General features: G+C 40.2%; 1 protein-coding gene across 1 annotated transcript in view; it reads left to right on the top strand.

Annotated features, from left to right (window-relative positions):
- The window catches only part of MCC (MCC regulator of WNT signaling pathway), a 473566-nt gene that overhangs the window by 139715 nt on the left and 306219 nt on the right, over nucleotides 1-27632 (top strand). The window contains exon 3 of the mRNA XM_028849659.2: nucleotides 13026-13237. Within this exon, the coding sequence (XP_028705492.2) occupies nucleotides 13026-13237 (212 nt within the window). The remainder of the gene's footprint in view (nucleotides 1-13025; nucleotides 13238-27632) is intronic.

The raw sequence follows: 27632 nt of genomic DNA, 5'->3' as shown, positions 1-27632 counted from the left end.
TAATACACAAATACCGATTCAAATGTCGAGAGGAAAAAGGAGCCCCTTCCTCATCTCTCACTATAGATTTGATGAAAGTGAAATTTGAGAGAGTGCATTCATGAACCCTTTCTCCCACTGTCCCCCAGTGCTGATGCAGGAGGAAAAAAAAAGAAATAATTTGAATGCTTCAGAAAAGTCTTAGAACTTTCTGCCCTTCCACCAGATGGTGAGCTCTTTACAGCAAAGATTTTTGTCTTAGCTTTGAATTAATATTTCTAGTATTTCTTGTAGAATCTATTACTTAGTGAATTCTCAAAATCTGCTGGAGGGCAGGCAAGCAGAAAGGATGGGAAGACAGGAGAAAGGGAGGGAAGGAGGGAAGAAAAAAAAATACGGGAAGATAGTAAGCCTTTTTTTTTTTTTTTTTTTCCTGTAGCACAGGAACCAATTTGAGGTTCATAAGGAGGTGAACACAGGCTGTCAAGAGGCTGCATATGAGCCATCAGGTACCATCATGCTTCAAAGGGCAAAAAGAAGAGGTTACCAGACCTACATTTTCAAAGTTTTTCAGTGAGATCATCACAATTAAATGACTAGTTTTTGTCTCATGAATGTTGGTTTTTATTGAGAAAAAATTTAACATGAAGACAGATTAAAAGAGAGTAATGGGAACAGTCTACTACAGTTTTTTAAAAAGTCCACTTCCCTTTATATGGATGCCATTATGACTGATTTTGGCTCCATAGCAGATCTGAGATTTTCAGTATCACTTCAGCAAAAATTGTTGTGGTGATAATATGAAGGCCTTTTAATCTTGCTGATTAATATAGAGTTTGGCTAACCTAATTAAGAGATTCTGCCAGAAACTGGGTTTAGGCCTGTTAATATGGCATAATAAATGTAAAATGAAGCATTCTTTGACTGTCTTACCCCAGAACAGTTATATTTTTAAAAAATTTGGGGTACATTTAGGTATATATATTCATGGGGTACACGAAATACTTTGATACAGGCATGCAGTACATAATAATCACATCATGGTAAAAGGGGTATTCATCCCTTCAAGCATTTATCCTTTGTGTCACAAACAATCCAATTATACTCTTTTCATCATTTTTAAATGCACAATTAAATTATTGAGTACAGTCCCCCTATTGTGCTAGAAAATAGTAGGTCTTATTCATTCTTTCTATTTTTTTGTATGCATTAACCATCCCCACTTTCCCTCTACATCCCCGACTACCCTTTCCAGCTTCTGGTAACCATCCTTACTCTCTATCTCCACGAGTTCAATTGTTTTAATTTTTAGCTCCTACAAATAAGTGAGAACATGTGAAATTTGTCTTTCTGTGCCTGGCTTATTTCATTTAACATAATGACTTCCAGTTCCATCCGTGTTGTTGCAAATAACAGGATCTCATTCTTTTTTATGGCTGAATAACACTGCACTGCATATATGTACCACATTCTCTTCATCCATTCATCTATTGATAAACACGTAAGTTGCTTGTAAACCTTGGTTATTGTGAATAGTGCTGCAATAAACATGGGAGTGCAGATATCCTTTCAATATACTGATTTCCTTTCTTTTGGATATATACCCAGCAGTGGGACTGCAGGATCCTATGATCACTCTATTTTTAGGTTTTTGAAAAACCTCCAAACGGTTCTCCATAGTGGTTGCACAAATTTACATTCCCACCAACAGTATGTGAGGGTTCCCTTTTCTCTATATCCTCACTAGTGTTTATTATTGCCTGTCTTGTGGATAAAATCCACTTTAACTGGGGTGAGATGATATCTCATTGTAGTTTTGATCTTCATTGCTCTGATGATCAACGATGTTGAGCACCTTTTCATATGCCTGTTAGCTATTTATGTCTTCTTTTAAGAAATCTCTATTCATATTCTTTGCCTATTTTAAAATCAGATTATTGGATTTTTTTTTCCTATAGAGTTGTTTGAGATCCTTATATATTCTGATTACTCTTCTCTTGTCAAATGGGGAGTTTGCAGATATTTTCTCCATTCTGTGGGTTGTCTCTTCACTTTGTTGATTGTTTGCTGTGCAGAAGCTCTTTAACTTGATGCAATCTCATTTGTCCAATTTTGCTTTCGTTGCCTGTGCTTGTGGGGTATTACTCAAGAAATTTTTGCCCAGACCAATGTTCTGAAGAGTTTCCCAAATGTTTTCTTGTTGTAGTTTCACAGTTTGAAATCTTAGATTTAACTCTTTAATCTATTTTGATTTTTGTATATGGTGAGAGATAGGGGTCTAGTTTTATTCTTCTGAATAAGATACCAGTATTCTCAACACAATTTATTGAAGAGACTCTCTTCCTTAATGTTTGTTTTTGACACCTTTGTCAAAAATGAGTTCACTGTAAGTGTGTGGACTTGTTTCTGGGTTCTCTATTCTGTTCCACTGGCCTATATGTCTATTTTTATGTTAGTAGCATGCTGTTTGGTTACTTAGCTCTGTAGTGTAATTTGAAGTCAGGTATTGTGATTCCTCCAGTTTTGTTCTCTTTGCTCCTCAGGATAGCTTTGGCTGTTCAGGGTCTTTTGTGGTTTCACATACATTTTAGGTTTGTTTTTTCTATTTCTGTGAGGAATGTCATTGGTATTTTGAAAGGGATTGCATTGAATCTGTAGATTGCTTTGGGTAGTATGGACATTTTAACAATATTAGTTCTTCCAGTCCATGAACCTGGATTATCTTTCCATTTTGGGGGAGTTCTCTTCAATTTCTTTCATCAGTGTTTTATAGTTTTCATTATAGATATATTTTACTTCTTCAGTTAAATTTGTTTCTAGATATTTAATTTTATTTATAACTATTGTACTTGGGATTATTTTTTAAATTTTTATTCAGATTGTTCACTATTGGCATATAGAAATTGCTACTGATTTTTGTATGTTGATTTTGTAGCCTGCAACTTTACTGGATTTTTCTATCAGTTCTAATAGCTTTTTGGTGGAGTCTAGGTTTTTTCAAATATAAGATAATATTCTATGTAAACTAGGATAATTTGACTTCTTTTCCAGTTGGATGCCCTTTATATCTTTCTCTTGTCTGATTGCTGTAGCTAGGACTTCCAGTACTATGCTGAATAACAGTGGTGAAACGGGGCATCCTTGTCATGTTCCAGATTTTCAAGAAAACACTTTCAATTTTTCCCCATTTAGTATGATACTAGCTGTGGGTCTGCCACATTTAGCTTTTATTATGTTTAGGTATATCCCTTCTATACTCAGTTTTTTGAGGATTTTTATCATGAAGGGATATTGAATTTTACCAAACACTTTTTCAGCATCAGTTGAAGTGATCATATTGTTTTTGTGTTTCATTCAGTTGATATGAGTACCACATTGATTTATATATGTTGAACCATCCTTGCTTCCATAAGATAAATCCCACTTCATCATGATGAATGAACTTTATCATGTGTTGTTGAATTCAATTTGCTAGTATTTTGTTGAGGATTTTTACATCAGTGTTTATCAGGGTTATTGGCCTATAGGATTTTTTTATGTGTCTTTTTCGGGGTTTGGTATTAGGATAATACTGGCCTCATAGAATGAGTATGGAAGTGTTCTGTCCCCTATTTTTTTGAACACTTTGAGTAGGATTGGCATTAGTTCTTTAAATGTTTGGTAGAATTCAGCAGTTAAACCATTGGGTCCCAGCATTTCTTTACTGGAAGACATTTATTATGGCTTCAATCTCATTATTTTTTATTGGTCTGTTCAGGTTTTGGATTGCTACATGGTTCAATCTTGGTAAGTGGTATGTGTCTAGGAATTTATCCATTTCCTCTATGTTTTCCAAGTTATTGGCATAGTTGCTCATAGTAGCCACCTAATGACCCTTTGAATTTCTGCAGTATCAGTTGTAATGTTTCCTTTTTCACCTCTGATTTTATTTCTTTGAGTCTTCTCTTTTTTTTTTTATTAGTCTGGCTAAAGGTTTGTCAATTTTATTTATCTTTTCAAAAACCCAGCTTTCTGCTTTATTGATCTTTTGTATTGTTTTATTTCAATTTTATTTATTTCTGCCCTGATCTTTGTAATTATTTTTTCCTACAAATTTTGGGTTTGATTTGCTCTTACTTTTCCAGTTCTTTGAGATGCACCATTAGGTTGTTTATTTGTTTTTCTACTTTTTGATGTAGGCATTGGTAGGTATAAACTTCCCTCAGTACTGCTTTCACTGTATCCCATAGATTTTGGAATGTTGTGTGTCCATTACCATTTGTTTTGAGAAATTTATCCATTTCTTATTTTCTTCATTGGCCCACTGGTCATTCAGGAGCATATTGTTTAATTTCCATGTGTTTGTATGATTTTCAAAATTCTTCTTGTTGTTGATTTCCAGTTTTATTCCTTTGTGGTTGGAGAAGATGCTTGATATTATTTCAGTTTTTGGAATGTTTTAATACTTTTGCTTTGTGACCTAAAATATATTCTATTCTTGAGAATGATCCATGTGCTGAAGAGAAGAATGTGTATCCTACAGACCTTGAAGAAATGTTCTGTAAATATCTGTTAGGTCCATTTGCTCTATTATGCAGATTAAGTCCAACGTTTCTTTGCTGATTTTCTATCTGGAAGATCCATCCAACACTGAAAATGGGGTGTTAAAGTCTCAAGCAATTATGACATTGAGATATCTCTCTCTCTCTCTCTCTCTCTCGATCTCTCTCTTTAGCTCTAATAATATTTACTTTATATATCCGGGTGCTTCATTGCTGGGTGCGTAATTACAATTGTTATATCCTCTTGCTGAATTGACCCCTTTATCATTATATAATGAGCTTACTGTCTCTTTTTATAGTTTTTTTCTTGAAATTTATTTTGTCTGATAAAAGTATAGCTACTATTTGACTTCCATTGGCATGGAATATCTTTTTTCATCCCTTTATTTTCAGCTGTGTGTATCTTTATAGGTAAAGTGTGTTTCTTGTAGGCAACAGGTCATTTGGTCTTGCTTTTTTATCCATTTAGGCACTCTGTCTTTTTATTACAGAGTTTAGTCCATTTACATTTAATGTTATTATTGGTAAGTAAGGACTTACTCTTGCCATTTTGTTATTTGTTTTCTGATTGTTTTGTGGTCTTCTCTTCCTATTTTGCTTCCTTTCTGTCTTCCTTTTAGTGAAGGTAATTTTTTCTGGTGATGTGGTTTAATTTCTTGCTTTTTATTTTTTGTGTATTCGGTGTATGTTTTTTAATTTGATGTTACTGCAAGGCTTGTAAGTAATATCTTATAACCCATTATTTTTAACTGATGACAACTTAACACTGATTGCATAAACAAAAAAAATCACAAAAAGAAAACTAATAAAAACTCTACACTTTAACATCTTCCCCCTGGTTTTTAACTTTTTGTTCTTTCTCTGTGTCTCATTTTACTGTCAATGTCTTAAAAAGTTGTTGTAGTCATTATTTTTTATTGGTTCATCATTTAGTCTTTCTACTTATAAGAGTGGTTTACATACCACAATTACAGTATCATAATATTCCATCTTTTCCTGTGTGTTTACCATTAAAAGTCAGTTTTATATCTTCAGATGAGCTCTTGTTACTCATTAATATCCTTTTCTTTCAGATTAAAGAATATCCTTTAGCATTTCTTATAGGACAGGTCTGATGTTGATGAAATCCCTCAGATTCTGTTTGTCTGTGAAGGTCTTTATTTCTCCTTCTTGTTTGAAGGATATTTTCAGCAGATATATTATTCTAGTGTAAAAGGGTTTTTTTTTTTTTTTTCCTTCAGCACTTTAAATATGTCATGCCACTCTCTCCTGGCCTGTAAGGTTTACACTGAGAAGTCTGCTTCCAGACGTATTAAAACTCCATTGTATGTTATTTGTTTCTTTCATGATCCTTTCTTTATCCTTGACCTTTGGGAGTTTGATTTTTAGATGCCTTGAGGTAGTCTTCTTTGGGTTAAATCTGTTTGGTGTTCTATAACCTTCTTATACTTGAATGTTGATATCTTTCTCTAGGTTTGAGAAGTTCTCTGATATTATCCCTTTCAATAAACTTTTTGTTGGTTTTTGTTTGTTTGTTTTGTTTTGTTTTGAGACAGAGTTTCACTCTTGTTTCCCAGGCTGGAGTACAATGGCATGATCTTGGCTTGCTGCAACCTCCACCTCCCAGGTTCAAGCAATTCTCCTGCCTCAGCCTCCTAAGTAGCTGGGATTACAGGTGCCCACCACTATGCCTGGCTAATTTTTTTTTTTTTTTTTTTTTGTATTTTTAGTAGAGATGGAGTTTCACCATGTTGGCCAGGCTGGTCTTGAACTTCTGACCTCAGGCGATCCACCTGCCTCGGCCTCCCAAAGTGCTGGGATTATAGGCATGAGCCACTGTACCCCACCTCCTTTCAATAAACTTTCTACCCCTATCTCTGTCTCTATCTCCTCTTTAAGGCCAATACCTCTTAGATTTACCCTTTTGAGGCTATTTTCTAGATCTTGTAGGCATGCTTCATTGCTTTTTGTTCTTTTTTCTTTTGTCTCCTCTGACAGTGCTTGTGTCACCCCTCCCCAAGCTCCAGGTGGCTCAGCACAGGGAGAGAGATCTGTTTGATACATTCTTCAGTATGTCAATTGCATTTTTTAACTCCAGAATTTCTGCTTGATTCCTTTTAATTATTTCAGTCTCTTTGTTAACTTTATCTGATAGAATTCTAAATTCCTTCTCTGTGTTATCTTGAATTTCTTTGAGTTTCCTCAAAACAGTTATTTTGAATTCTCTGTCTGGAAGGTCATATATCTCTGTTTCTCCAGGATTAGTCCCTGATGGCTTATTTAGTTCTTTGGGTGAAGACATGTTTTCCTGGATGGTATTAATGCTTGTAGATGTTATTCAGTGTCTGAGCATTGAAGAGTTAGGTATTTATTGTAGTCGTCACAGTCTGGGCTTGTTTGTGCCTGTCCTTCTTGGGAAGGCCTTCCAGTATCCAAAGAGACTTGGGCACCAAGCCCAATAATACTGTGTATTTTTCAGACTCTTAGAGATACCACCTTTGTGGTCTTGGATAAGATCTGGAAGAATTCTCTGGATTACGGGGCAGAGACTCTTGTTCTTTTCCCATACTTTCTCCCAAACATACGAAGCCTCTCCTTCACTGTGCTGACCCACATGGAACTGGGAGTGTGGTGATGCAACCACCCCTGTGGTTCCCACCACTAGGACTACACTGAGTTGGACCTGAAGTCAGCACAGCACTGGATCTCACCCAAGGCCCACTGTAACCGCTGTGTGGCTACAGCCTATGTTCACTCAAGGCCCTAGGGCTTTACAGTCAGCAGTTTGGGAAACCAGCCAGGATTATGTTCTTCCCTTCGGGGCAGTGAGTTCCCCCAGGCCCTGGGCAGGTCAGAAATGCTGTCTGGGTGCCAGGGATTAGAGTAAAAAAACCTTAAAATCTACCTGGTGCTCTACTCTACTATGGCTGTGCTGACCCTCAAACCACAAGACAAAGTTCTTCCTGCTTTTTCTTCCCCTTTCCACAGGCAGAGGAGCCTCTCTCAGTGGCCACCACCACTGACCCATGGTGAGTTCTGCCAGGCCACCGTCAATGTTCCCTTAAAGCACAAAGCCTCTTCAGTCAGCTTTTGGTGAATGCTGTGAGGCCTGGGACTCACTTTCAGGGCAATACGCTCCCCTCTGGCCCAGGGCAGGTCCAGAAATGCTGTCCAAGAGCCTGCTTGTTGCTCTGCCCCACTGTGGCTGACCTGGTACCTAAGGTGCAAGACAGAGTCCTCTTTACTTTCCCCTCTGCTTTTCTCAAATATAAGGAGTCTTTCACTGTAGACACCACAGGTAGGAATGTGCTAGGTCTCACCTGAAACCGGCATAGCTCTGAGTCTCACCTAAGGCCCACAGCAAGTACAGCCTGGCTACTACTGCTGATTATTCGGGGCCCAATGACTCTTCAGTCAGAAGGTGATGAATCCTGCCAGAAATGGGTCTTTTCCTTCAAGGCAGAAGGTTCCTTTCTTGTCCAGGGTATGTCTAGAAAAGTCTGGAAGCTAGAGCTTAGAATGGGGGCCTCATGACTCTGCCTGGTGCCCTGTCCTGTTATGGCTGAGCTGGTTTCCAAGATGCAAGACCAAATCCTCTTTACCCTTCTCTCTCCTCAAGCAGAAGGAACAAGTCACTTGCTTTGCTGCAAGCTGTGATGCCTGGGGTTATTGAGGTGGGGTAACACAAGCCCTCTCTTAGCCACCCTGGGTGATGTCTCACTAGGTCATGTGCTGCCCTAGTCCACTGGCTCTAAGCCCAGCCAAGCACTAGGATCTGCTTAGGAAGAATTGCAGTCTTTGTGTCCTAGACTGCCTTTCAAGTTTACCTAGAACCCCAGAGCATGTTAGCCCACGGTGGCAAGGCTTGCTGAGAAACTCAAGTTCGGACTGCTGGAATGGGCAATTCCTCTCTGGCTAGGACTGATCCAAATGTTCCCTTCCTAGGTGGGCAATGGCTGAGCCCAGCACAGGTTGGCTCCCTGCTGTGATGAGGTTGCACTGAGTTCAATGCCAAGTCCCCCACTTGCTGTGCTTTCCCTCTCCCATGAGCACAGATTCTCTGTGGTACATAACCACTGCTGGAGAGTAGGGGAGGAGTGGCGTTGGTGATTCAAGACTGTCTTTCCTATCCTCTTGAGTGCCTCTTTCAGTGAGAGGAAGTTAAAACCAGGTACTGTGATTGCTTACCTGATTGTTAGTTCTTATGATGGTGCTTTTTTATGTGTAGGTAGTTGATAAAATTTGGTGTACCTGCACAGGGGGATAATCGGTGGAGGCTTCTATTCAGCCATCTTGCTCCACCTCAGAACTGTTATATTTTCCTATTTGAGAATGAGGCTTCATGTTTGCATAAAGAAAAAATTTAAGTGTATAATTTTTACTTAAAGTAATTTCCATGTTGTATTTCCAGGTTAAAAAGTGAAACTGTAGGGTACTACAACCATGGATAATTCAGCAGTCCATGTTTACTAAATGTTTATTAAATGCTAGATATGTCACAGGCCATGTGCACGGTGCTGAGAGTACTGTGGTGAACATACAAGTCAAGGCCCAGCCCTCTGTCTGTCTCACGTATGAGATATAAGTCTGTCTGTGACTCAGTCCAATGTGGGGGCTCCAGTTTTCGACTCTGACCTCCGTTAGTCTTGCCACATGTTGCTGGAATCAGAACAGAGGCCCTGAGGCATTTAGGCAGATAACAGTGTTCAGAGAAACAGGGAGGGAGAGCAGGCATTTGGCAGTCTATGTTAAGGAAAGCAAAACCTCCCTTGCAATACAATCAATAGACTTTAACATTAAAATAAACTTGGAGCAATTGCAAACATAGTGACAGAATTGCCTGCTTTGATACAAAGCAGTTGATGTGTCCCAGCTATAAAGGCACTATATAAAGAGAATGTTGGGTTAGACCAACTGGAGAGGATCAGCAGAGCCAGAACAGTAGGGGGAAACCATCTGAAGACAGTTTTCCTATTCACATTGATTAAATTCATCAATACCTGATAAGAGAAGACTGGACATTCATATCAGAACTCACTGTACAGAAAAATAATTACAAACAGTTTTCCATATGTAATTATTCTCAAGTAAATCATAGAATAATCTGTATATGTTCTCATTTCATAGTACAAACTGGATCGTTTTGTGTCCCTTTTTTGTCATTAAAAGCCATGTATTAAAGATCCACCAGGATGAGATCTTTGCAGGCAGGGACTACAATTTATCATGCTTACTGCTATATCCCCAGGACCTAGTACATGTCCTGTGCATAGACCATTGTTTGTGTTCTGGCTGCCTAGGCCTTTTGAGCACCCTTCTCTGTTTAGGAAATGTCTCACCTTATCAATACTACCTCTCTAAAGTAAAACCAGAAAACACATTTACCCAGCTTTCCTTGCGGCTAAAGGCATGCAGCCTAGGCTTCACCAACCAGATGCACCCACAAGACACTTCATTCAGAAGTGAACAACACAAGGAAGCAGGCTTTACCCGAAATCTATTTTTTTCTGGAAAGAGTGACAACTGAAGCATCAGGCTTTCTCCTCCAGGAAGCTGTCCCTGAACATTCCCCAGTCATCTCCAGATGGACTGGGTTAGATATCCTTTAGTTCTACTTTTTCATTGCACTTTCCCATTTGTATTATAACTATTAGCACATTTTATTACCTTCTAATCATCTGTAATAGTTAAGGTAATACTAGCTGCTCTAATCAACAAACCGAAAATATGTGGTGAATCAAACACAATAGAAGTTCCTTAAAGAACTAAAAGTAGATCTACCATTTGATCCAGCAATCCCACTCCTGGGTATCTACCCAGAGGGAAGTGTCATTATATGAAAAAGATACTTGCACACACATGTTTATACCAGCATAATTTGCAACTGCAAAAACATGGAACCAGCCCAAATGCCCATCAATGACTGGATAAAGAAAATGTGGTATATATACATCATGGAATACTACTCAGCCATAAAAAGGAACAAAATAATGGCATTCACAGCAACCTGGATGGAATTGGAGACCATTATTCTAAGTGAAGTAACTCAGGAATGGAAAACCAAACATCATATGTTCTCACTCATAAGTGGGAGCTAAGCTATGAGGACACAAAGGCATAAGAGTGACACAGTGGACTCTGGGGACTTGGGGGAAAGTGTGGGTGGGGGGTGAGGGATAAAAGACTACACATTGGGCACAGCGTACACTGCTCGGGTGATGGGTGCACCAAAATCTTAGAAATCACCACTAAGTAACTTGTTCATGTAACCAGACACCACCTCTTCCCCAAAAATCTATGAAATAAAAAACATGTACAAAAAAAAAGTTTCTTTTCTAATCACACTAGGTCAAAATAGGGTACTTAGGATGAGCAGACAGCTCTTCTACAAGTGATGGTTCTGGAATCCAGGCATCTTGCATCTACCTTGTGGCTCCACCATCTGTACCACATGGCTTCCAAGGGTACCATTCCCATCTGAACCAGGCCAGAAGGCAAAGGGCATGGAGAATCACACACTGCGGGGCTTTATAAGCAAGGCCCAGCAGTGATACTTATCATTTCTGTTCATATTTTATTGCCCAGAACTCAACTTCATTGCTATCCCTAACTGGAAAATACCCCCTAGCTTCCTTTAGGTAAGAGTACATCCTCTTCTTCTCCGAGAAAACACCAAGTGGCGGATGACGCCGGTGCAGCGGGGAGCGGGGGGGAGGGGGGGGTGGCGGGGGGCGGTCCCGGAGGCCCTGGTGGCCCTGGGATGGGGAACCGCGGTGCCTTCCGCAGAGGTTTCAGCAGAGGCATCCGGGGCCGGGGTCGTGGCCGTGATCGGGGCCCGGCGGAGGCCGCGGAGCTCGCGGAGGCAAGGCCGAGGATAAGGAGTGGATGCCCGCCACCAAGCTGGGCAGCTTGGTCAAGGACATGAAGATCAAGTCCCTGGAGGAGATCTACCTGTTCTCTCTGCCCATTAAGGAATCTGAGATCATTGACTTTTTCTTGGGGGCCTCTCTCAAAGACGAGGTTTTGAAGATTATGCCGGTGCAGAAGCAGACCCGTGCTGGCCAGGGCACCAGGTTCAAGGCGTTTGTTGCTATCGGGGACTACAATGGCCACGTTGGCCTGGGTGTTAAGTGCTCCAAGGAGGTGGCCACCGCCATCCGTGGGGCCATCATCCTGGCCAAACTCTCCATTGTCCCGGTGCGCAGAGGCTACTGGGGGAACAAGATCGGCAAGCCCCACGCCGTCCCTTGCAAGGTGACAGGCCGCTGCGGCTCTGTGCTGGTGTGCCTTATCCCTGCACCCAGGGGCACTGGCATCGTCTCAGCACCTGTGCCCAAGAAGCTGCTCATGATGGTTGGTATTGATGACTGCTACACCTCAGCCCAGGGCTGCACTGCCACCCTGGGCAACTTCGCCAAGGCCACCTTTGATGCCATCTCTAAGACCTACAGCTACCTGACCCCTGACCTCTGGAAGGAGACTGTGTTTACCAAGTCTCCCTATCAGGAATTCACTGACCACCTTGTCAAGACCCACACCAGTCTCCGTGCAGTGGACCCAGGCTCCAGCTGTGGCTACAACATAGGGTTTTTATACAAGAAAAATAAAGTGAATGAAGCCTGTTACTAAAAAAAAAAAAAAAAGAGTACATCAACAGTAGAAAGTCATGATACTGTCGGTCGCAGTGGCTTGCGCCTGTAACCCCAGCATTTTGGGAGACCAAAGCAGGAGGATTGCTTGAACCCAGGAGTTCGAGATCAGCCTAGGCAACATAGTGTAGAAATGAGGTCTACAAAAAATTTTTTTTTTAATGAGGCAGGAGGATCACTGGAGCCCAGGAGGTTGAGGCTACAATGAGCTGTGATCATGACACTGCACTCCCACCTGGGTGGCAGAACAAGACCCTGCCTCGGGAAGGGAAGGGGAGGGAAGGAGAGGGGAGGGGAGGGGAGGGGGAGAAAGAAAGAAAAAGAGAAGGAAAGCAAGAAAGAAAGAGAGAGAGAAAGAAAGAAAAGAAAGAAAAGAGAGAGAGAGGGAGGAAGGAAAGAAAAGAGAAGAAAAAGACAGTCATGATAAAGTGCCATATCTTAACTTTCTGTCATTTTTCTTGCTTCCTTCTTCCTCAGTTTGGAGAAAGAATGACCAGTGCTAAGGCTAATATAATAGCCCTGTGCAAATCACAGATGTGACTCTGATCTGGATTCCCTTTACTTGGCTCTCCAGTGCTTTTTTTTTTTTTTTTTTTTTTGCTAAGCATTTCTGTTTAGGGGGCACATATTCATGGGATAGTTATTTTTGAATGCTTTGCCTGAAATTGCTTTTATCTCCAGGCTCCCCATGTGTCAGTTTGAAAGGGAACACGCTTAGCATGCAGCCTGGGCACCACATGTGTTCCGAGATGCTGGCACATGGAAGGCTTAGGAGGTTCCAAATCATTGCCTATTGGCCACCCACAGGCTAATGAAGGAAATGTCTTTTCATTTTCTCTGCTTCTCTCGGGCTTAGGTGCCTTATCAGCAGCCAGGGAGAGCTGGGAATACGACTCTGGTGCCAGGGACCTCCAGAGCCCGGATGTGCAGAGCCAGTCAGCCCTCCAGAAGCTGCTCGAGTATGGCGGAAGCTCTTTGCATCAGCAGACTGCTCTCCACAAACTGCTCACGCAGTCCCCGCACGTTGGCAACTCTGTAGGAGGAAGCTATCTCGAGCTGGCCAACACGGTGAGTACTTTTTGGTTCATGGAACACGTATTTCGGCCTGTCTGTATTCCAATACAAATATTTTAATTTTGTGCTCCAGGGGACATATCGGGTATTGTCTTCTTTATTGCGGTAAATATTGTACCATTTTCAGCATTGCCAGTAATGTTTAGTATTCCAAAGTTGCCAGCACTTAGGGACTTTACTTCCGTTGAGACCAGAGTAGACTCCTAAAAGGTGTTTTAATTAAGGCTGTAACTTGCACAGGTTTAATTACTAGAAGATGCACACAGCTCTTCCATAAGTAGACTACTTCTATGGTTCTAGACATTACAAATTAATAGTACATACTTGCTTCTGTTCCCTAATTTGGACTTTATTCATTTCAAAAACAAAAAGGAAAATGTTGCATTGAAGGTTTCTTGTTTCTGGTTATACTTTAAGAGTATTTTCTGTTGAAAACTGTGGGACAACTTATAATGTCATTATGTGTAATTTACCTTCCTTTTTCCTTCAAGGTGAGTCACTACAAAGCGACCTTTGGGCAAAGAGCTATTGTCTTCTTTTGTAAGTCAGGGCTGCCAAACGAGTCGGGTGGCTGATGGCCTGGCCATTTTGGGTGACATGCAGACAGTACAAATAGAGATTGCTATCCAGTCACTGTGGGAAAGCTCTAAAAGCCTACCTGGCTTTTTGAAACTGAAGTTCGAATGGTAGACTAAGCATCTCAATAACTTTGACTTATGCATATTTACAGTCTGCTTTGATGTAGACCAGTGGTTTTCAGACTCTTTGTGTTTGAGGCACACTTTCTAATTCTTACACTTTTGGTGGGATGTTTGAAGGAACTAGCAATTGTAAATATGACAACAATAATTAAAATACAATCATCAGAAAAATCCCGGTTAAATGACATTCTACAAAATACATAACCAAACTCCTCAAAAGTGTCAAGGTTATCAAAAACAAGGAAAATCTGAGAAAGAGAAACTGTCCAGCTAAGAGAAGCCTAAGAAAATATGACAACTAAAATGTAATGCATACCCTCAATGGGATCCTGGACCAGAAAAAAAGGACATTAGAGTAAAACACATATGCAAACACACACACACACACACACACACACACACACACACGAAGCCTAAAGTATGGACCTTAGTTAATAATAGTGTATCAACATCCATTCATTAATTGTGACTAATAGACTAATATACCATAATAATGTGAGATGTTAAAAAGTAGGAAAAATTATTTTTGGGGTATATAATTACTCTCTCTCCTATCTTTGCAAATTTTGTCTAAAACTTTTTTTTTTTTTTTTTTTTTCGAGACGGAGTTTTGCTCTTGTTGCCCGGGCTGGAGTGCAATGGCGCGATCTCGGCTCACTGCAACCTCTGTCTCCAGGGTTCAAGCAATTCTCCTGTCTCAGCCTCCCAAGCAGTTGGGATTACAGATACCCGCCACCATGCCTGGCTAATTTTTGTATTTATTTACTTTTTTTTAGTAGAGACAGGGTTTCACCATATTGGCCAGGCTGGTCTCGAACTCCTGACCTCAAGTGATCCACCTGCCTTAGCCTAAAACTATTATAAAATAAAAAATATATTAAAAACATATAAACATTCACAATCACTGCTAGGGTATGATAATGTCTCATAAAAATCTGTAAAAACATTCATAGTTATTGCACTGCTTGTTACTTGGCCACACTTCAAGGACATTCTTGCACAGTTTGAGTAGAACTCTAACTATCCTAATCTTGCCCTCCTATGTGCTCAGGAGATTAGGCAATTATCAGTGAATATGTCATCTTTCTCTGGCATAGGCCTGGACTTAGGCTGTGCCTGCTTCAAATAATTTGCAGCAAGTTGAACCCTCCTCTGTGCTACATCAGCTCAGCCTTTTCTCAAGACAGACATTGCCATGACAGGATGGTTATAGCAGAAATCAGTGTTACACACAGATCAAAATTTGATGGTACCTTCTCTGGAGGGTTCCCGGTTCATGGCCCACCAGTTTGCTGCAGCAAACCTACTATTGAAAACTGTGGGAGTTGGCTGTTTCCTGTCTCTGTGTAACTCTGTGGTTCCCAGCTTCTCCAGTAACCTCCTGGACTGATTTCTAAGTTCTGTCTCTCCTAATTGGAGGCCAGCTCAGTCTTTGGGGTTCCCATAGCCAGGTTCTCTGAGTTGGCTCTTCAGGGGAGTCAAGGCACAGAGAACTCTCACATACCCAAGAGTCATATACATACCCTCTTTTTACTTTACTGGTTAAGCTTTAGAAATGAGGAAACACTGCCTAACATTTCCTCTGCACACTCACTTAAGGCGATCCCTTGGCAAGAACTGAACCATAAATGCAAATGCAGGCACTGAAGTCCTATGACTGTGATTACACTATTTATTTCCTTACCAAATGGAAAAGTAAAACTTTAAAAATACCATTTGAATTTATAGACCCATTATTAATGCCCTTGGACACTGTGGTAGAGTACATTTTGGGCCTCAGTTCTTCATCCTCCCCTGTGTCTTCACCATTTGTCATGCAACCCTAGAGTCCTTCTATCAGACATGTGAGAGTGAAATATGATGGTTGTTTTAACCATTGCGTTTGCGGTGGTTTGTTTCATAGCCATAGTGACTCAGGGTCTTCTCAGGTGGGTCTGTAGAGCCTGATTTGAGAAATACCCTTCCCAGGTGGACAAAGAAAGCAAATAGTCTCTCTAAACTGCATATTTGGGCAATCCCTTTATTTATATAATCACATTAAAAGTAATTTATGTCCCTTCTAAGGAAAAATCTTGAACTAATAAAATTAAGTTTTATTTTTTTTTCTTTTAAATAGCTACTAAGAGCAAAAGGCATTTTATCGGTGTCTAGTTAGGAGACAGAAAGCACACAGTAATTCACACAGGGAAAGTTTAATATAAATGATTATTAACTAGTAGCAGAGGATTACCTACTAAGGGTAAAGAAAACCATAATGAACACAGGAATAGTATATACAAAGAATAGCCACTACCCCTAAGGCTGTTGCCAAGGAAGGAGTGCCAAAGAAGGAACAAATTTGGAAGAGGGCCCTCCCCTCACCCAGGGCTGATTCTGACCCCTTTGAAAGGAAGTCTGCAGCCCACTGACTTGCAGAGAATTTCCCTGAGATGTTGCAGGCCAGGGCTGGCAAGCAGGAAACCAAACTTCTGAACCTTTGGTCCAGCCTCCTGGGGCCTCTGCAAGACTCATCAGGTATCACTGAGTTGTCCACTGAGATGCCAGAGGGATTCACTGGGAAGCTGCCTGCTGGAGTGGTGTCAAACCCACTGAAAAGTCCCCCAAATAGTGCCACTAAAACTTAATAGGGTGAGTCACTAGATGTCCTATGCTGCGGGCCCCTACCCACCACAAGAGCTAGCAGAGAGCACAGCAGATTCAAGCCACAGGAGTCAAGCTGAGTGTCCTCCAGTGTCTCTCCAGCACCCTCTATTGACAAAGGAGAAATGTTTACGTGGTCCAGCTCCAAGACCACAAAACAGGACAAAGAAAGCTGGATTTGGAGATGAGAAGCAACAAATGATAACTAGGCAAAGACATTTTTAGCATTGAGGATTTCCTGGGAGATTCCTACATAAGCTTTTTACCTTTCTAAGCATCTCTTCCTTTTCTTGTACCACCAATCACCATTCTACCTAAGACAGTGGATACCATGAGGCTTAACATACTGTTCACAATGCAAAGGCAACAAGACAGTGTTGTACACAGATACTTACAGCAGCCATGGTTTTATCGAAGAAGCAAAATGGTCACACATTATACAGAATAAGAGATTTATTATCGTAAGGGCTAGACCTTACACAAATGTGAGAGCTGGTGATACAATCTATGAAGACTATTGGTTCTGTATCTAGTGTTGAGCTTGAAGTTACTATAGGTTTGTCAGATCAGCTGTTAAGAGGGAAAGCTGGATGTATAGGAGAGTAGGGACAAACCAGAACTCATGAAGACCAATGGGACCATTGAGGACAAACTGGAAACCTCTTCTGTGTCTTACCATGTCCAACCTTGATGCTGTGGGGGACCTGCAGCAGAAACTGGCACTCTGTCTCCTGCAGTGTGTCTCCTGCACACACACTTGGCCCAGGGGGACCTGCAGCAGAAACTGGCACTCTGTCTCCTGCAGTGTGTCTCCTGCACACACACTTGGCCCAGGACTCAGAGAAGCTGAAGGAAGAGATTTAGTGAATTAAAATTACTGCAAGCCTAGTACACCAAGTAGTTAAGCAGCAGATTAGCAATAATGTGTGCAAGTGGACAAGGTGCATAGTGCCTGCTATGCTTTGTTTTCCCCTCCAAAATCCATGTGGGAATTTAGTTGCTGTTATAACAGTATTAAGAGGTGGGACAATTAAGAGGTGATTAGGCCGTGATGGCTCCACCCCCATGGGTGGGGTTGGTGCCATTTTAAAAGGACCAGTTCCATTCTCTCTCTCTCTCTCTCTCTCTCTGTTTCCCACTACGTCTCTCTCTGTCTCTCTTTTTCTCTCACCTTCTTCTTGCCCTTGCACTCTTTCACCATGTGATAACACAATAAGAAGTCACCTGACAGATGCCAGCGCCTTGATATTGGGCTTCCCAGCCTCCAGAACTATAAGCCACTAAATTTCTATTCATTATAAATTACCTGGTTTCAGATATTCTGTGATAGCAGCACAAAACAGACTAAGACAGTACCCTGCACCAAGTTTCAGAGCATAAAAAGTATGACTTCTTTACATCTTCCTTCTGGATTTCACACAGAATGTCTCTCATGGCCACACAGAACCATACAGGAAAGAGAACTCTGGGGAATATGGTTCCAGCTTAGCTGAATTTAGTACCAAGTCACCACAAAGCAGCAGCAAAACTCAGTGTAATGTAAGCCCATAAAACTATGGGTAAAGCAATATGAGATATTTTAAGAGTTTGGTAAAGAAGGGATGCAGTGGGAAAGATATATTGCCTGTCTTCTGATAGATATTTTTCTTTTTTTTTTTTTTTTTTTTTTTTTTGAGACGGAGTCTCGCTGTGTCTCCCAGGCTGGAGTGCAGTGGTGTGATCTCGGCTCACTGCAAGCTCCGCCTCCCGGGTTCACGCCATTCTCCTGCCTCAGCCTCCCAAGTAGCTGAGACTACAGGCACCCGCCACCACGCCCGGCTAGTTTTTTGTATTTTTAGTAGAGACGGGGTTTCACCATGTTAGCCAGGATAGTCTTGATCTCCTGACCTCGTGATCCACCTGCCTCGGCCTCCCAAAGTGCTGGGATTACAGGCTTGAGCCACCGCGCCCGGCCCTGATAGATATTTTTCTACCAAGATTTGTATTACCAGGAAAGAATGCTAGTATAAATTATAATGTTATGGATTCTGAGTAGTAACATATGTAAGCATTCTAAAACATAAAACATAACAGAAGTTTCATTTTCTAGATACAGCAGGATTAAATTCCTGAATGAAATAGCAATGTCTAGATAAATTCTGTCAGCTATACTAGTTGGTTTTTAAAGTATTAATTATAGGCTTTATTTTTCATTAATAAAAGTATTAATTGATGTACATTAAAATTATACTAGAAAAGAAGCCATATGGACAATAGAAAGTTGATGAAAAGTAGAAGTAATCATTTGTCTCTGTCTTCCCTCATTTAAAAGGTCTTTACTAACTTTTTAAAATGTATTCTTGAATTGCTTTTAATATAGGGAACTTTTCATTTCTCCTTCTGCAATCTTAACACACTACAATCATTATAGTACTTACCAAATTTGGGGATACCAAACTTTGATCTAGAGGATGTGTCCTAGCTTCATGGTTAAAGCAAGGCTGATTGTTCTATGAGCACCCTCTTCTGGGCATTGTTCAGAGTCAAAGAACAAAAAATTCTTCAGCATAGGGCATGCTTGTCACCCTTTAGATTTTCGGGGAATTAAGATAGGACAAATAAAATATTGGAATTTTGAGAAAAGGGCTAAGGAATGGCCTAGAATATAGGGTTGATTTTTTAAAAATTCAGAACATTGGCTGGGCACGGTGGCTCACACCTGTAATGCCAGAACTTTGGGAGGCTGAGGCAGGTGGATCACTTAAGATCAGGAGTTCAAGACCAGCCTGGCCAACATGGTGAAACCACATCTCTACTAAAAATACGAAAATTAGCTGGGCATGGTGGCACGTGCCTGTAATCCCAGCTACTTAGGAGGATGAGACCAGAGAATTGCTTGAACGCGGGAGGTGGAGGTTGCAGTGAGCTGAGATCACGCCACTGCACTCCAGCCTGGGTGACAGAGCGAGACTCCATCTTAAAAAAAAAAAAATCGGAAATCAGAACCTTGAATTGTTACTTGCAAGTGATTGAGACTGATTTTTAAAAAATATGTATTGTAAATATATATGTAATACAGTTGGGCATGGTGGCTCACGCCTGTAATCCCAACACTTTGGGAGGCCAAGGTGGGCAAATCACTTGAACCCAGGAGTCTGACCAGCCTGGGCAACATGGTGAAACCATGTCTCTACAACACAAATATTAGCTGGGTGTGGTTGCACATACCTGTGGTCCCAGCTACTTGGGAGGCTGAAGTGGGAGGATCGCTTGAGCTCAGGAGGTGAAAGTTACAGTGAACCAAGATCACGCCACTGCACTCCAGCCTGGGCAACAGAACTAGACCCTATCTAAAAAAAAAGTGTATATAATATATATTTAATATGTGCAAATATTCTAAAACATAAAACATAACAGAAGTTTCACTTTCTAGATACAGCAGAGATAAATTTCTGAATGAAATAACAATGTCTAGATAGATTCTCTCAGCTATACTACTTGGTTTTTAAAGTATTAGCTTTATTTTTATTAATAAAAGTATTAATTGATGTACACTAAAATAAATTATACTATAAAAGAAGTCATGTGCATAACAGAAAGTTGATGAAAAGTAAAAGTAATCATTTCTCTGTCTTCCCTCATTTATAGATATATGAATTTATAATATATTTATATAAATATATAAATTTATAATATATTTATATAAATATATAAATACATGTATATATGAATATATATACACATAGATGTATGTATATATACATATACATATATAAATACATATATGAATATATATGAAGCAAAGACATTTTGGTTCTGTGCTATTAGTTATTTAACATACCAGCTGTCTGTGGGGAAGTGCACTGTTTCATGAGTTTTTCTGTAACATTTCAAATGATGAAGTTGTAAACACAGTCAGACTCATTTCTATGCAGATGAAGATGGTAATGTCTGTATTCTGCACCCTGCTGCTCAAGGCTGTCTTCTTTTCCTTTGGATGACTTGGCTTCAACTTTGCCCGTTTTAAGATTTAATTTTGTGTTTAATGCTTTTTTGCAAAAGTAATTTACATTTTTAAAGGAGGAAAAAAGTCATGAGTTTTGAAAATAAAATGCAAATTAAAAAACTGACATAGCAAGTTTTGCTCCTCTGTGTATCCAACAGTCAAAAACTCCAAGCAGCCTTTTTACTTTAGGCTGGTTTAACATCTGTGAATTGGAAATCGAATTAAAACTGTGTATTATCATGCTCATTTGCTATATGATCAGAATTATTAATACAGTCATTATTAACTGAACCTTGATACAACACTATTAGTTACTTTGGAGAATACTGCATATCCACATGTTTCAGCCAATACAGAAACATCTTTAAAAGCTGTGGGAATAAGAGTTGTTGTAGTTGTGGTGAGAGAGACAGAGGTCTTCTTTTTGGTTTAACCACTTGATCAACGTCTTGTGTTTCACGTTAGTTTTTGGTTTGTTTCCCCCTTTCTTCATTTCAACCTAAAGTACCGAGGAGTTTTTCTGTTTGTTTTTACACTTTTCAGTTCCCACAGTCCTTATTATTCTCCCTCTTATTAGATCTGCTACCTTGATGTTTTAGGGTCAAGGGATTTGAAAATTCTTAAGAAGAATTTTCAGAAATTTTGAAATAAAGCAAAAAGATTACTGGGTGCTCTTTCAAACTCCTATCAGATCCTCTAAGAATCAGCTGATACTTCAGGAGATGTAGCTTTCTTTGGCTATTTGCTATTAATTGAAGTCTAGAATCTGTAGAATTTGGATGTTAATTTGTAGAAGATTGGTAAGTTACTGATGACTTTTGTCTGGTAGAGATACAAACTACTTTTGCCCAGCAGGGAAGGTAACCTCAAATGTTATATTTTATTTGCCCTAGTAAAATGGCAACCATTTTGTTACTAGCTTTGCAGTCCTATGCCAGCATTATTTTTTCTACTGAATTTATATTTACCAGTTTCTTCTATTCTTTCTTTTTTTTTTTTTTGAGACAGGTGCTCATTCTGTCACCCAGGCTGGAATGCACTAGCTTACTGCAGTCTTGACCTCTTGGGCTCAAGCAGTCTTCCCACCTCAGAGTCCCAAAGTGCTGGGATTATAGGCATAAGTCACTGTGCCTGGCCTCTTCTATCCTTCTTTGAATCAGCTTTATTATCCTGCCAGTTTCCTCAAGGAATTAAGTAAATCTTAGGAAAATACTTATTTATAGCCAGGGATGGTGGCACATACCTCTAGTTCCAACTACTTGGGCAGCTGAGGTGGGAGGATTGCTTGAGGCCAGAAGTTCGAGGTTGCAGTGTGCTATGATCATGCCTGCACCCTAGCCTGGGCAACATAGCAAGCCATTGTCTCAAAAAATAAAGAAAACATCAAAAAAGAAAGTTACTTACAAGTGGCTACATTTAGGGTAGTATTTGGAAATAGAAACTAAAAAAATTCTAAAGAAATGAGATCTTTCAAGGAGATTTCCAGGTATTTACTGATCACTTTTTTATAGTCTAAGAGCTGTCTCAAGATGATGATGTTGTCGTCAGGAGTTCTCAAGGTGGTATTGTCATTAAAAATTATGCTGAATAATCTTGTATGTAGAATTCACTTAGAAATACCAGATCATAGCCAGAGGCAGCGGCTCACACTTGTGATGGAGGCTGAGGTGGGCAGATCACCTGAGGTCAGGAGTTCAAGACCAGCCTGGTCAACATGGTGAAACCCCATCTTTACTAATAATACAAAAATTAGCTGGGTGTGGTGGCAGGTGCCTATACTCTAAGCTACTCGGGAAGCTGAGGCAAGAGAATCACTGCAACCCAGGAGGCAGAGGTTGCAGTGAACCAAGATGGCACCACTGTAATCCAGCCTGGGCAACAGAGCGAAGCTCTGTCTCAAAAAAGCAAAACAAAACAAAACAACAAAAACCCAAAACAAAAACAAGAACAAAAAAAACAGATCACGAAAAAGTAATAATTTCTACCTACAGAGAGAAGGGTCCTCAAAAAACTTCAGTCTAACCTTTTTATTTTAAAAACAAGGACATGGAGGCGCAGATCAAAATATCCACCTAAGGACACACAAAAGTAGTAGAACCAAGACTGTAGGGTAGATTTCCTGACACTCACTACTAACACTACTACACCCCTGTCCTGGTCTAGAGGATGTCCCTGGTTATTGGCAAGAGAAGGAAAGCTGCTGAGAGAAAGAGCTACTTCAGATCTTTGCTAGTGGACTCTGAGTCACTCCTCTGCTCTGTTCAGTGGTACTGGGTTATTTTTCTGATGTCTTCTAATCCAAAGAGCGAATATTCAGCCAGAACACCACAGTACAGATGGTTGAAATATTGACATGCTTTTGTCCCAGGTCCCCTACTCTCTTGGCTAACTAGTCCTTCTACCAGGAACCCAGAACCTCTCCACAGTTCGGCATCTAAGGGGTTAATGCTGGCCCTGCAAAGGGAAGAGGCAGAATTCCTGCCAGCTGGCATCATCCGGGCATCCGTTCTGGTTGGCTAGTGCCTATGCCAAACTAGTTGTGAAATACCTTTAATATTTCTTCTGCCCTTTGGCAATCTGTTGGACTGAAACAAGGAATCCATGTGTAGGACCTGAAGAAAGTGTTGGCACCAACAGATAGTGAGGTGGTAGGAAGCCGTCATATCACTCTCTTAATAATTGACAGTATTTTTTAAAATGGTTCTATTGGATAGTTCAACAGAGGTTCATTTTTATTCTGTTTCCTACTATCTTTCAGGTAAAGAGCTCTGATAAAGGGATTTAGAAAAATTGTAAGTACACTAGAGGGCAGTGGTCCCATATCTAGACACCTGGCAATTACCACTTCCTTTGCATTTCTTTGCCTTTCCTTTTGTGTAGGGGAGGGGAAGAGGAGTTTTTGTCACATAATACAAATACCATTTATGTCTGAGGTATTTTATAAAAACAGAGTAGCTGCTTGGCAGCACCCTGTCTATCATTTCTTGTAGTTTCTTTTCCATCCTTCTCCAATGACTTATCTCAGCATTAACATCTTAATGACTTTTTGCTTTTTTGAAGAAAAGGCAAAGGAGGGATAGGGAACGTACATTCCTACTTTGGGGTGGTAAGGTTTTCTATCTTTGCATCTTTGTATTTGAAAATAAAATCATGAATTAAGAATGAGGAAGAACAAAGGTACAGGAATGCATTCTTGTATTTTGTGTGTGCAGAGGTGTTAAAAGAAAAAGTTTAGACAAATTAAATTTCACAGGGTTTAGCTGAGCAAAGAATGATTCAGGAATCACTCAGCTCTCAGAACCAGAAGCGGTTCAGAGAGCTCTGCTCCACTACATGGGCAGGCAGCATTTATGGACAGAGGACAAAAGTCAGGTACAGAAACTTGACCGATTACAGCTTGGCATTTGCCTTATTTGAATATGGTCTGATCAGTTGGCTGCCTGTGATTGACTGAGACTCAGCTATTTGTTACAAAACTATGCTCCTAAGTTAGGCTTTCAGTTAGTTTATGTACTAAGTTAGACTGCAATTAATTACATGAGGACTCAACTGTCCTTATGTAATTCAGGCCAAATTTAGTTTGACAGAGGCAAAGGTCACTTAGATGACTCTGCACTGCTGCCCCCTTCTTCATGATCACCAAGGACAATCATGTTTTTGCTCCCTCAGTTTTCCCTCTCCTGCCCCTCTCCTAAGTAGAAGGGAGCCCTGCTTTCTGGAGGGGAGGCTAAGCTGATCTGTATACACTAAAGGGATGGACTGGAGGTGAGTGGATGGGGTAGGGAGGAAAGACGTTCCATTGCAGTTGGATAGTATAATGGATTTCAAGAGGAGAAGGCAAAGGGACATTAAAAAAATATGTCAATAGATTATTGATGAGTGTGCCTTTGATGAAATATGATACCTTAAATAAAGAATTGTATCTATTATTAATTGCTTTTGGTTGTTGGACTGTTTCTTTGAAAGAGATAATCCTCTGAAACTAGTTTGTATGGGTTCCTGGATTTATAAAAGTTATATATAGAATGAACTTGCAGACACTGGCATTTTCATCTGTGAGATCTATAGCAGTTGTGTTTATATATGTGTGTGAATACGTATATGTGCGTGTGTGTATACGTATATGTATATATGTATGTGTGTATATATGTATGTGTGCATATATGTTTCTCTGTGTGTGTGTGTGTGTGTGTATAGTTTAGTCACCATGTTTACTCTTAGGCCCAGCTGGAGATAAGATGCTCTTCTTCCAATTCACCCAACTAGAGGCCTGGGTGGGAGGAAGAACACCTGGACCCTCATAGCAACATGTCCTCTGCAACAAAGGGACAGGCACTCCCTCTGCATTTCTCTTGGTGTTGCTAATATTCATTGGGGATTTACCGTACACGGCATATTGTGTCACTTGCTTTGCGTAGATTATCTTGCTTAATCCTCACAACTTTATGCTGTATATATAGATATAGGTATGATCCCCCATTTACCCGTGAGAAATTTGAGGATTACAGAGGTTGCCTGGGATGGAACAGTGAATATGTAGCGGGCTGAGATGTGAACCCAGGTTTGTTTGACTCCACAGCTTGAGTGTGTAGCTACTCATTTATGTGCCCCAAGGGAAGGAGGGATGCTGCAGGCAGTGTCATTGGGAAATCATTTGTTCTTCCTACCCATTCTATGGGGTGCAGTGCTGTCTCATGCATCTGAACTGGACGTAGGGTCCCGATCTTATTCCTCTATTAAATAGAAACGATGCCCTGACTGTTTTGGGGATAGCCTGGGACATAAACACACATGCCCACACACTGACTGGATTTTCATTTCTCTGATTTTGTATGAGACATTGTTACTGGAGAGTAATTAAAACCCCTGGTGAATTTATGCTGGGGCCTCCTGACATGATTGTGCAGTTATTTATCCTTAGACAACAGGGAGGATTAGCATTAAATGCTGAGAGAAATGCATCTGCCACGTTGATGCAGTTAGAGGCATCTATCAAAGATGCATTTGGAACCCAGAGGCCTCATTCTAATTGCTGAGAATGCTGGAGGCTGTTTTCAGCTAGACTTAAAAGTGAAGAGAAAAACCTTTAGTAGTGAGAGAGGTGGAGCCCACATTAACTTCTCAGTAGATTCTTCTGAGGCAGAGGGATCTCTTCCCTAGCCCTGTCCTCCTTGTATCTTTTAGGTAATCGTCCCTGCTATGGATCACGGCAAAACCTTTCCCTAGAGACAGAAGCAGGCAGAAGGAATTAATGTGTTCCTATCATTATTCCTACGAATAACTGGTCACATTTGCTAAGTGTTTAGTACATGTAGGATATTGGTAGAAGCGCTTTGCCGGCATCATCTCATTTAATTCTCAGATGGCCAGTCCCTCTTCAAACCTAACCCTCTCCACCGCTTCCTTCCTAATCTAACACTTATTGTGCCATTTGTTTCTCTTAGGGGAGAGGTAAGTCGTATTTATAAGACTGGCATTTACATTAGCTCAAGAAGTGAATGTTGCCAGGTACGAAGGGAAAAGGATTAGCAGATCTATGAATTATGGTGTCAATTATACTTGTATTGAGAAGAATAATCATTTGTTAGTTGCTAGATCTTATTCCATGTTTATATATGTCAGGTTTATTTTTCATACTGAGGAATAATACTATTAGGTATTCCTAATGTTTTTCCTAAATATTCCTAATATTTTTCATACTGAGGTGTAATAATATTAGGTTGGTGCAAAAGTAATTGTGCTTTTTGCCATTACTTTTAATGGCAAAAACTGCGATTACTTTGTACCAACCTAATAATTATTATTTCAAAAACCCAAATGTCAGCTACTCTTTGTCCTTCAGGTTTTGTTTCTGTTCATTTCAGCTCTGTTTTCTCCTCATTGTAACCCAGACTTGGAACTTAGTGATGAATCTATGATTGCAAAAGAATTCGTGGGCAATATCTTAGTAAGGAATGAGTACATAGAGGATGATACATATATATATATATATATATATTTTTTTTTTTTTTTTTTGAGACTGAGTCTCACTCTGTCACTAGTCTGGAGTGCAGTAGCATGACCTCGGCTCACTGCAACCTCTGCCTCCTGGGTTCAAGTGATTCTCCTGCCTCAGTCTCCCGAGTAGCTGGGACTACAGGCACACACTACCACACCCAGCTAATTTTTTATTTTTAGTAGAGATGGGGTTTCACTGTGTTGGCCAGGCTGATCTTGAACTCCTGACCTCAGGTGATCTACCTGCCTCGGCCTCCCAAAGTGCTGGGATTACAGGTGTGAGCCACCGCGCCTGGCTGAGATTTATGTTAAATGTAAATCCCACCCCCCAACACACACATACTTCTCTTTTCAAGCAAACGACTTAAGAGTTTCTATTTGATACTTCTGTCCTCTAGAGATCCTCCTTTATCCCAGATCTGAAGCTTTTCTCCATACCTTCACACCCCTCTCCCAAGCAATGCACCTGCTTACTTACTCTTGTCTACCTCCTTCTTTTTTGTTGGAGGGATGCAAATTTCTCTCCTAATATTATATATTGAAATTTAGACACCATTTTTGTTGCTAAACATGACATTAGCATCTTATACTTTTACCCTATGTGAATTATAAAAGCATTCCTTGCAAGGAAATGCCTCACTCTCTTTAAGAGATATTTTGGGGGAATAAAATTTTTATTTCATTGTAGAAAAAGACCCTATTGACAGAATCTGAAATAAGGGATCATTTACAGAATCTTGATTCTAAATAGTTGAATATAATCTACCTTAATTCAGACATTTTATGTTTAACATAATACTGGAATAGATTCATTACCATAGAAGATTATGAAGATAACACAGAGAGTGTTAAGAATGACTGACTCCATATAGTGTAGTGAGAACTATTGAAAATTCATTAAAAACTTCATATTGCACTTGCTATGGGTTGAATATGTCCCCTCCAAAATTCGCATTGAAACTTAACCCCCATCATGGTGCTATTAAGAGGTAGGGCCTTTTGGTAAGTGATAAAGTAGTGAGGATTCCATATAAATGAGCTAGAGGGAACTAGCTTAGGCCTTTTG

Source organism: Macaca mulatta, chromosome 6 (assembly GCF_049350105.2).
Source record: "Macaca mulatta isolate MMU2019108-1 chromosome 6, T2T-MMU8v2.0, whole genome shotgun sequence".
In the NCBI taxonomy this organism is placed as follows: domain Eukaryota; kingdom Metazoa; phylum Chordata; class Mammalia; order Primates; family Cercopithecidae; genus Macaca; species Macaca mulatta.
Note: the sequence above shows the minus strand (reverse complement) of the source record. Positions and strands in the feature narration are given on the sequence as shown.